The 12335-nt window shown below is 36.0% G+C and overlaps 1 protein-coding gene across 3 annotated transcripts in view; it reads left to right on the forward strand.

Annotated features, from left to right (window-relative positions):
• Myo81F (unconventional myosin 81F) overlaps positions 1–11349 on the forward strand; it is a 454212-nt gene extending 442863 nt beyond the window's left edge. For all 3 annotated transcript variants that reach the window (XM_090398885.1, XM_090398887.1, XM_090398886.1), the window contains one exon: positions 9664–11349. In XM_090398885.1, the coding sequence (XP_090255011.1) occupies positions 9664–9852 (189 nt within the window). In that variant the 3' untranslated portion in view covers positions 9853–11349. The remainder of the gene's footprint in view (positions 1–9663) is intronic.
• The last annotated feature ends 986 nt before the right edge of the window (positions 11350–12335 follow it).

A 12335-nucleotide genomic window follows, 5' to 3' on the forward strand; every position in this document is an offset into this window, starting at 1 on the left:
CTTTGCTCTTTTCTCCAAATTTTCCCAAAATATTTTTGTATGTCTGACAATCATTTCCTACTCTGCTATTTAGATCTCCAATAAGGACCAACTTTTCCTTTTTCATTGTGTCAGTTGCTTTTTCTAAAGCATCAAAAAATTCCTCCATTTCTATCTTAGTAGAACCTTCTATGGGACCATAGGCACAAATAAGTCTCATTGTCCAATTTCCCATTCTGATATTTTCCCACATCACTCTACTTGAGACTGCCTGCCATTCAAGAAGATTAGCCTCATATTTTGTGTTGAATACTATGGCTACTCCTTCTTTTCCTTGATTGTAATTTCCTGAGTATAACATTTTGTATTTATTGCTCAGAAAAATCTCACCAGTTTTTGTCTATAATATTGTCTACTTTTGTCTACTATAATGTTAAATTATATATTGCTCTTTGTAAATTATTTATTAACTTATTACTGATATTTTGCTGGTATTCTATCCAGCATCTTCAGAGCACAAATACAGTTTGTAACAGTACGCAAGACAACCACAATCTGGTATAACAAATATAACAATGGGACTAGTATGAACAATTGTAACATGGAACACAAAGACTAAAATCCTAATTAGGACTTTAATAAAGTAATAAAGTAAAAGATGTAATAAAGTCCTAATTACATCTATGTTGGAAAAAAAAAATGGAGAGAGAATGCAGGTATTAGTTTGGTCTTAAGATGACTGTCTCCCAAATCTTTGGCAAATTTATACAGCCATACTTGTTGAGGTTTGCAGTATGTTTCAAGGCTTCTGTTGATTCCAGGAACAATCTCTCTGACTTGTAAAAGCTTCTGTTGTTTTTTTGTTTTTGTTTTTTCAATCTTTTGTTTGTTTGGTTTTTAATCGATCCTGTGTGCAGGGGTATCTCAAGCATGTCTCCTAGACCTTGACTTGCCATAAGTGATAGTGTCGGCAAATGTTCACAGTTCTTCCTATCTGTCCATAGTAGGCTCGATGACACGAACAGGACACCTCATAGACTACTAGATGTGATAAAGGAGAGATTCTATCCATGGGTGAATGGATGAGATTTGCCAATTTCACATACAGTTTAAATATGGTGCATAGTTAGTGTTTGTTAAGCACCCTACATATCTTCTCAGATGTGTCTTTAATGTATGGGATGATGACAGTTTTGTTAGCTGACTTCTGTTCTGATCAGAACAGAAGTCAGCTAACAAAATTGCGAGTATTTTAATGCTCACCAGCATTAAAATACTCGCAACTGAAAATTGATTATTATTATTATTTATACAGGTACTCTATGGAGTCAAAAGACTCAGTGGGAGACCACACTATCCATTAACACAATGCCTATCATTCAACTCCTAAAAGTTATTTACTGTTGGGATGCTGACATCCACTTCTGGCAGTCCTTCCACTCATTCATCACTCTCCAAGTAAAGAACCTGACCTGCATATCCTTACTAACCACGCTGGTAAAACACCCTCAAGTGTTTCAAGGGGACAACTTTTAAGTTTGACTCCTTGTTTTCCCCCTACTCCCCCATTATATTGAAAAATTTCTAGTGTGTCAATCTTATCCTCATATCTATCCTCATAGGGAACATTCCACAGACCTGTCACCAGCTTGGTCACCCGCCTCTGAATCTCTCCACCACTTCCCAATCTTCAAGAAACACAGGTGACCAAATCTGTGCATAGTAGTCAACATGTGACTGAATCATAGCCTTATATAGAGAAATGATAACCTCTCTATCTTTACTTGTCAATGCATTCTTCAATATCCAAGTAATCCTCTGAGTTATTTTGCCCACTCTTGCAATATGGCCTCTGAATCTGAAATATCAGATTCAGAGGCCACAATCACCCCCAGATCCCTAGCCTCATCAATTTCCTGTAAACTAGTACTGTCAATATGATACGAAGTATGTAATCTTTTCAACCCAAAGTGCATCATTACCTTACATTTTACAACATTAAATTGACAACCTTTGTCCACACTGCTAATTTATTTAAATCATCCTGTAAGATATTTACATCACCTTTATCAACTAGCCTTCCCAGTTTTGCATTATCAGCAAAACAACTGAATATCCCCTCCCCATAAATCTTCTCTTTAATTTGTACATTAATGAGCAGTAGTCCTAGTACAGTGGAATCAGGGAAAATGAGGGTGACTAGTAGAGTGCCCTGGGGCACTCTACTAGTCACCCTCATTCTCCCTGATTCCACTCCACCATATGCCGTCCTCTGATATCTATCTATCTATCAGCCTTCCTCCTATCCTTGCCACCAGCCTCATATCCATTCCCATTTGCCACAGCTTGTGTAATAGTTTTCCATGCATTTTTCATTTAACTCTGAACAATTTTAAATTGTATTTGTATGCAAATTAAAAGAGATTTTCATAGCAGTGTGCATTTGTGGTGTATGTGTGTGTGTATATAAGTATACTTATGCATTAATTTGATTTTTTTTTACTTTCTCCATTCTGTGATTTATAATTCTGTTTTTAACTGGCAGAATGATGTGAAATGAAAATAAATTCTGGCTAAATAGAATTTATTTTCATTAAAGTAGCTAGCTGAATGTATGGTTTAAAGGTGATGGTATTTACAGAACACTTTAGTTATCTTTTCAGATATATACCTTGAACATAGGGAGTGGAATATTTATTATTATTATTATTATTATTATTATTATTATTGCACCCTCTATGAAGTCAGCAGACTAATCGTGGTAGGTTCGTTCAACTGACAACATATTTATCATACCGAATCTTGAAATTCTCACCACTCCTTGCATTAACAACACATTCTGGTAATGCATTCCATTCACTGCAATTCGACTTCTACTCTTTTTATAATTTCATTTGAATTGATCTGATCCTCTCACTAACTTAAATGTCTATCACACACCTCTTTTCCTCCTATCCAGTAAACTCTGCAATCCACAATTTTTTCAACTTCTTTCTCTCTCCAAATCCTGCAGTCCAAAGTCCTGATTATTGTCATAGTCATTCACCTCTGGACCTTCTCCAATGTCTTTTTTTCAAGCTACCTCAAGTCTTTAATAAGCAGGTGATGAAACTCATCTACATCTAAGTATTAAATTTTAAAATGTTAATTTTTTTTTTATGGGGTGGGTGCTTAAGGATCAAAGCTGTTTAACTGAGAGGAGACCTCCACATAGCCTTTAAAGGAATGCGGAGAACCGACCAGGGCTTCTGACCTAATGTCCACTCCTCACCTTCTCGTTGGTGCACCCTGTTAGGTATCTACTTGGATACTGAACGAATGAGGATGAGCAAGCAATTTGGGATTTAGCTGACCAAATTGTATTCTTATTGGTTAAACCAAAATAAAAAATGATGGTACAACATGACAAAATTTCATGCTGGCTGGGGCGTCGCCCAGTTAAACAAGGCCCCCCGTTGTTTTCGCCAGGGAACCAGGGCAAACAACGAAAAGTCAGCTACTGGAACAAATCTGAAAGCACATCCCAACTCAACATCACCAGAGTTAAAGATCGGTACTATCAACATAAGAAGCCTGAATGGCAAAGAAATGGAGCTAGCTGAGGAATTAGATAAGTACTAGATCGACATAATAGGGGTGACTGAAACAAAAAAGACAAAAACTGGTGAGATCTTGCTGAGCAATAAATACAAAATGTTATATTCAGGCAATGACAATCAAGGAAAAGAAGGAGTAGCCATAGTATTCAACACAAAATATGAGGCTAATCTTCTTGAATGGCAGTCAGTCTCGAGTAGAGTAATGTGGGCATATATGAGAATGGGGAACTGGAATATGAGACTTATTTGTGCCTATGGTCCCACAGAAGGTTCTACTAAGGTAGAAGTGGAGGAATTTTTTCAGACTTTAGAAAAAGCAACTGACACAACGAAAAAGGAAAAGTTGGTCCTTGTTGGGGATCTAAATAGCAGAGTAGGAAATGATTGTGAGACACACAAAAATATTTTGGGAAAATTTGGAGAAAAGAGCAAAGCTAATAATAATGGCAAATATCTGTTCGATTTCTGCTCAGGACACAGACTGGTTATTACTAACACCATGTTCCAACATAAAAATGTGCACAAATTCGCATGCAGAGAAGAGGCAAGGAATAAGAAAAGTCTCATTGACTATGTTATTGTTGATAGTGATGTTTTCTCCCTGGTGCAGGACACCAGAGTGTACAGAGGATTTGAAATTGGAAGCGATCACTATTTAGTATTGAGCAGGACAAAATTGAATTTCATATTGAAAAGAATAACATGTAAGAAAGTTTTAAAGCAAATAAAAGTTGAGCAGCTCTCAGATATGAACTGTAGACTAAAATACACAAAGATTATTGAAGAAAAAATGAAAGAGTATGAGAACAGGAATCAAACCTTGGAGATTCAGTGGCAAACTCTGAAGAAAACATTGATTGATCCTGCCAGAGAGGCATGTGGTGAGGTTGTCTGCAAGGATAAAAAAATCAGAACTCCCTGGTGGACACAGGAAGTTAAAGAGGCAGTGAAGGAAAAGAAGAAAGCATATCAAAAGTTCCTGGCAAATAAGTCAGTTTTTGCTCTTAGAGAATACAGACACAAATGTAAGAAAGCGAAACACTGTGTAAAACTAGCTAAACAAAAGTCATGGGAGGACTTTGGCAAGAACATAGAAAATAAATATCAAGAAGGTGGTAAGATATTCTGGAGGTTGTTGAAGAAGCTTAGAAATGGAGGAAAGAGTGCTGTAAAAGGAGTTAAAGATGATAAAGGTGACTTGAAAACAGAAGAAAAAGATATTCTTGAGGTATGGAGTAATTACTTTGAAAAATTGCTAAATGAAACAAGCAGTGATAACAACACAGTGGTAAAAAACACTGACCAGGCATGCAGTCAGGAATACATATCCATACTTGAAGTACAAAAAGCCATCCAAGCCTTGAAATGTGGAAAGGCAGCAGGAGTAGATGATATTCGACCAGAAATGCTGAAGTATGGTGGTATAACAGTGGCTGCACTGCATAGTTCAGAAAGACTGGACAGAGGGACGAATTCCTGATGATTGGAGTAGAGCTCTCATAGTACCCATATATAAAAAGAGAAATAAAACTGAATGTGAGAATTACAGAGGTATTTCCCTACTGTGTGTTCCTGGCAAGATCTATGCAAGTATACTTGAGAAATGGTTGAGAAGAATTGTGGAAGAAAAGCTTGGTGAAGAACAAGCTGGATTCAGGCCAAATAGAGGCTGTCAGGATCAGATCTTCACTTTACGACAAATAGTCGAGAGAGCATGGGAATATAACAAAGATCTGTATTTAAGTTTTGTCGATTTGGAAAAGGCATATGACAAGGTGCCAAGAGAGACGCTGTTCAATACGCTACAGTTATATGGTGTCAATGGGGCATTATATCAAGCAATACTTAGTCTTTATTTGAGTTGTAAGTCAGCAATTAGAATTGAAGGAAATACAGGAAGATGGTTTAATGTTAAATCTGGTGTGAGACAAGGATGTACATTATCTCCTCTGTTATTTATTATGTATATGGATCACATTATGAAGGAAAGTGGTATTAAACATGATATCAGAATTGGAGATGTTAATGTCAGCTCTTTGCTTTATGCGGACGATGTTATACTTCTGAATAAATCCGCTACAAGTCTGCAAGATTCTCTGACTAAATTGAATAGCGGTTGTAATAGATATGGTATGAAGGTCAGCATTAAAAAGAGAAAGACAATGAAAATAGGTAGAATTGTTGAAAATGTCAACTCTGTTGTGAACGGGGTACCTGTGGAACAAGTAAAATATTTCAGTTACTTAGGCACGATTTTTACTGAAGATGGTAAATTAAATATAGAAATAGACAACAGAATCAGCAAAGCTGGTATGGTGGGAAGTCAATTGAATAAATTCATATGGAATAAGAGAGAAATTAGAACACTAAATTAGCTGTATACAAGACAGTGTTAAAACTGGATTAAAACTGGTTATGGATCTGAGAGTTGGGTCAGAAGTAAAACATTTAACCAAAGACTAGAGACCGCAGATATGAGAGTCCTGAGAAAGATTATAGGTGTGAACAGATGGCATCAATGGCAATATCATATTAAAAATGAGGATAGAACTTGACATTGTCAGCATCCAGGAATGCATTAGCAGAGCTAATCACAGGTGGTATGGTCACTTAAACAGAATGGACGAAGAAAGATTAGTAAAACAAGTGTTCTCTGCCAGGTTGGCAGCAAAACGACCCAGAGGAAGACCAAGATATAGGTGGATTGATATGGTACAAAGTGCCTTAGAGGATAGAAATATAAGATCTGATAATGTTGGAGTCTTGACAAGTAACAGACTGATTTGGAGGAAAATTGTAGATAGGAAGTTAGTAATGATGTAATTTTTTTCATGTAGTACTATCATGTCCTGTACACCCCTTGGGGGTACATGGCAGGAATTTGATGATGACGATGATTTTTTTTTATTTGTAAAATATTATTTTACTGCACTATTTGTAAATTTTTTGTTTAATTTTATCTATCTTGTTATATTGTACTGCATATATTTAACGTTTTCTCTTTACATGTTTTCTTCACTTATGCCAAATTTATGTTCTCCCATTTCTGCCTTGTCTTAATCCTTAATTGTAAGTATGACTGGCACTAATTTTAATTGCTGCCAGACATACGTTTGCAACTTATTCAGTCCCTTAAACACCCTTCAGCCTGGCAAATTTATTTGTTTTTTGACTGCACCAGCCAGACTGAATTTCTGAGAGTGAAGAATTATAATTTGGAATATAGGCAATGCAAGGGCTCATAACTATAACATAAACCTCTGTTTATCTTCACTTAATACTTAAGCCAGTCATGGCAATATCCTGTCAGCACACAGGTTTGTAATTTTTTTTGAGATAGCTCATTGGCAAGAATCAGATCAGCAGCATGTTTAACAAGTCATGTATTATTATTATTATTTGACTCCTCCAGTGAGTCCAAAGACTCATCGAGGAGGGTGCTTGCTCTACAACTCTGTCTCCACCACCATTTCTACAGACAATCACAAACATCCATGCCCATGGCGGGATTCGAACCCGCAGCCCTTTGGCTGGAGAGTGGATCCGCTACCACTCGGCCAGCCAGGCTGGCCACTTGATTAGACTATAATCAGTTTAGTTTAATCCTTTATCCAAGTGTAAGCAAACAAAGTTTGCACCTGAAGTATCTTCAGGACTGAGGCAACTCGTGGGAGGTGGACCAAGCTCTCATCACTCCTTGTCATGGTATCTCCCATAATGCAAGCACATTTCCTTGCTGACATGTAAATACTATGCATTAAGGGAAGGGCCACTACTCAGACCAATTTTGATCTTTATGGAGGTCTCGTCAGTGAGAGGCAGACTCAGAGGTGGTTAACAATTTATTTTAACAAAAAATTTTAAGTACATGTTAGACAGGTAATTAGATAAGGCTATCCTTCCAAGCTTGCTTAAATCCTGATTCTCACACACTATTATATATCATACACTACTATACATAATATACATTAATATACGCTACTCTATTATATGACACAGTATTGTACATAATTAAGACAAAAACACTTATTTCATACCTTCATACAGTTGCACATATCCATAGCACACAAGTATCAATATATTACAGCTACTCACAGATCTTCTTTTACAAATAGTCTGTTGTATTAAGCGAAGACTCCGTTAGGACATCCCATACAAAAAGCATTGTCATGATTACAATGCTGCTTGTTCTCTCTGGAACATCACGGCAATTAATTTCATCTTTAGTGGTGGCTCGAGCAATATCTTTTCCTCTGTAGTAGTCTGCGACTGTAAGCTTTTCTTTCGAAGAAATTCCTGAGGAGGTCTGGTACTCACTTTCAAGACTTATTCATTGGTTCCTGGGCACAGGTACAAGTGGTTGCGGAGAAACATGGTACTTCGGAACACTAGGGAACTCCGGTGAACCTTGGCGAACCCTCATGAACAAGTGAACGTCGTTTCCTACCCATCAGGTCCCTTAAATATCCTTTCCGTTCTTCATCTTTTTCTCTGCAAATTTTCACACTTATCCTCAGGCACTGAAGTCACTGTGGCGCTCCTTTTTTTTTGGGGGGGGGGGGGGTCTTAGTTCTCTGTTTTTTTCAACCTTCGCAAGTCTTTGCAACTTTTTCCTTCAGTACATTTCTTTTGTTCTTGGCTAATCTGGGCACCTTGTCTGCTGACTCATTTCAAAGAATAATCCTTCTCCTTTGTTTTGAACATAATAGTTTTACAGGTAACACTAAATCATCATACTTATTATGCATTACAACTAATTTTTTTTTTTTATATTTTACATCACTTTACATTATAATTTATGTAATGTTCTGATTTGAGATCCCTGTAAAATCAAGCTTGGTAAGTTATGGAATAACTTGGCAAGTTATTCTAGAACTTATGGCATAATTACTTAAATATAAAGAGCTAATAAGCTTCATTTCGGCAATATAAACATTTATTTAATTTAAATAATTTAAATTATGGCATAATTTAAAAATTCCATAAATTTTTAAATTATAGAATAATTATTCCATAATTTAAAAATTATTTTTAAAATAATTTTCTGAGTTTTCTAAAACTTTTGTTTCAATAATGAAATGCTATAAGTTGGAATAATGAAAAGAATTATAAAAACAGAGGAAAATTCACAAAAAAACTTTATTAATGTAGAATTTTCAACTAAGTATCATAGGCTTTGTCACAAGATCACAGAATGGCAATTAAACAATAACAAGGAATTCTAAAAAGTGCCACCTGAGTAGCTAATGTAAGATAACTAAAATAGGTCAGTAATTTCCAAACTTGTATATAAATATACACATAGACAAAATAAAGTTAATACTTTTTAAATTTGCTAATCTGTCCTATCTCTCACAAAGGCGGATAGACGTAAACCATCAGATCTGTTCTATGAAGAAATGATTTTTATGAAGGACTCTTTGTCTTTTTCCAATGAACTCTGTGTCTAGTGTCGATAGGATGCTCTGCAACTCCAGACTATTCAAGCTCATGGTATTCAATATAAGACTTGTGTTCTTCTAAATGAATAAAAGAACAAATCTTATATTAAATACCATGAGCCAGAAAGTCTGGACTTGCAGAGCATTCTATCGACACAAAGCATAGAGTTCTTTGGAAAAAAAGACAAGAGTCCTTCATAAAAGTTGTTTGCTCAGGGAATGTCTTTATAAAGAAATGTGTGCAACCTTACTTCATTGTCCTAACTTAAACAGATCTGATAGTCCACATCCATCCCTTTTTTGAGAGATAGTACTTTTAAATCTGCTAATCTTCCCTAACTTTATTTTGTCTGTGTATGTGTGTGTGTGTGTATATATATATTAAATAATGACTAAAAAAAGGTCAAATTATATTTTAGTTATCATACATTAGCTATTTAGGTGGCACTTTTAGAATCGTGTATGATTGTTTAATTGCCATTCTGTGATCTTGTACTGATGATGCTTATGATACTTAGGCAAAAATTCTACATTAATAAAGTTTTTTACATGAGTTTTTCTTTGTTTGTATAATTTTTTTCTAAAACTAACTTCACTGTAAATTGATATATAATTAATTCAGTGCTCTGAATTATTCTTTTTAGGCTACCCAGATTGCCCACCTAATTAAAGACTACACAAACGTTATAGCTATGAAAAGAAAACCTGTTGAAGTGGCTCGCCGCCGTAGAACACAAGAACTATGCTACGAAAGGAATGGTCCAAATACTGCAAGGCCAGTCAGTATTTTGTACAAACCGCCACCTCGAATTTTACATCACGAACCTGTTTGACTAGTAAATAAGGTAAAATATAGGAAGGAAAAAGTGAAAAGGGGGAAGAGTGCCTTGGATGTTTCTGGTCAGTGAAAGGTTGTGAATATGTTACTGCTTTTATATAGGAGTAAGAACTTAACAATTTCCCCTCCAGACCTCAAGTTCCCAAAAACCAACAAGAGCAACTAATGGAGCTGGTTTCCATTTGACCAAAACGACATTCCAACTTTGTAGGTTTTTGTATATACAACTTCAGGTCTGTGGTTTCCCAGAATTCTTTATTACCGTGATATGTGTTCTAGTGTGGCAAGACTCTCCTCACTGCCTCACATGTTTTAATGTGGTACTGGAAAATTCCTGTTCATTTACTAGGAATATTGTGCCATTCCTCACATTGAATGTTCATGCCACACAAACACTCCCTGCATGTAGGCAGAGAAGTTCCAAAGCAGTGGTGCTGGTGCAATGCTCATATTTTATCAGTAATTTTGTCACATATTTAATTTAAATATTTGAATTTTTTGTAAATTTTATTATTGTTTTGAAAATTTTTAAGTTTTGTTAGTCGATTTTTGCAATAAGATTATGCTCTTTTGCTGTATAAACTCAGGATATAAATTTATTTAATTATGAGATAAATGCTCAGAATCGATCTCATTTTTAAAGCCGTGTTAATATGACGTAGCATGCCTGTGATGTCATTACATTTATGTTGATTATGTTTATTTATATGCTAGGTCATTTTTTTAACTTGTAAAGTTTGAAAGTTTTATAAGAGGTATTTGGTCTCAAGACCTAATTCGAACCTCATCTATACATATATATACACACACATATATATTTTCTTGGCCAGTACGATACACAGAAATTTCAGAATTATGAAAAACTATTGAAGTATTTACAGGAATGAACTCACTTCCTGTAGATACTTTTTAAAAATGTTTTTGATATTAGGAGGAAATTATGAAAAAATGAAGCGTAACTTACCGATTAACTGTGACTGAGTTTCAGTCCTATACTTATTGCTAGTTGAACTGGATGCATAATGTAAAAATCATGTTATGTACAGTGAGTCATGACCTCTGCCAGCTTATTGGCATTGTTACATGTGGTGCCATAAGCCAGGATACGGCAAGTAGCCACACCAGGTCCGCCCTCTTCAGCAGGTGCTGTAATCACCTTCCCCAGGTGCACTGAAAGAGAAAGGATGGTGCTGCAATATGGTCTTCCTGGTGGCAATGGTGAGTGAATACCATAGCTGGCCAAGTAGACTGGCTTTTATAACAGCATGTACTTGACCTTTCATTCATTCTGCTGATGTCAGCAGAAAACCTGCTGCTGTTAATTATTTCTCTTCTGTACATTGTCTTCCAGGAAATCATATACAGTTACTATTAAGAGACTTTTTTTTAATTTATTTATTGCTGAATTGTAAAATCTTTCATATTTCACTAAACATGCTGTAAAACAATTATTGTGTTAAATGTAAAAATAAAAGGCTTAGCCAAACTTTAACTTGTCTTTTATTTGTATTTGTAAGGAGGTTCATTGAAAGTGTTATTATTGCAATGGAATATCCATGAAATCTGAAAGACTCATCATGAAAGCACCTACATCAGGGTTTCTCAAACTTTTCCTACAATGGAACACTTCACAAATCCTGAAATTTTAATGGAACACCTTGGTTAGAGTCGAGTATCATCGGTCTCATATTCAATGTAAAGCTAAGTGCACACTACAGGCATGCCAGACCACACGCATTGCATTGAGCTTGCTTGTGACTGCACGTTTCCTAGAATAGATACCTTCGTACTTCATTTGTACTCGAAGGTGTCAACAACCATGGGCGGCTGAGTCAGGGTCAGCCTGCACTGGCTTCAATAGCACAGTCCACATGCAAGGTGAGGAGCACTTGATTTTCAAACATGTTTGAACTTGTCACAGCATTTAAAACCATTCCAGGCTCATTAATTTTGATAATTTTTCACGGAACACTTATTCACTTTCTATGGAACCCTGGTGTTTGCGGAACATAGTTTGGGAAATGCTGATCTACATAATACTTATCATGCACATATCATCGACAAAGCACTCACCAATGGACTCTGACAACTCATTCTACTCATTCAACATTTCTCAGTGAAAAATCTAGTTCAGAAGCCTTTTCTAACCACACTTATTCAATTCCCAGGGATGACACCTTCTCTTCCCTCTGTAACCAGGTGCTGAAAAATTTCCTGTGTATCAGTCTTATAACCTCTCTTAACTTAAATGTTTCTATCATATCCCTTCTTTTCCATCTATTAACCAACTTCTGCAATCCACAGACTCGCAGCCTAGCATAGTAGGAGCATTCCAAAGACCACTCCACATCTTGGCCATTTGCCTCTAGATCCTCTCCACCACTTCATCCCTGGGAAATACAGGTGACCACACCAGTGACAACATTCCAGATGTGTATTTACCTTATAAAGGGGGAACGATAACCTGGAATACAGTTC

This window comes from Typopeltis vanoorti, chromosome 10 (genome assembly GCF_054136105.1).
Source record: "Typopeltis vanoorti isolate ZY-2024b chromosome 10, IOZ_Tvanoo_1.0, whole genome shotgun sequence".
Classification (NCBI taxonomy): domain Eukaryota; kingdom Metazoa; phylum Arthropoda; class Arachnida; order Uropygi; family Thelyphonidae; genus Typopeltis; species Typopeltis vanoorti.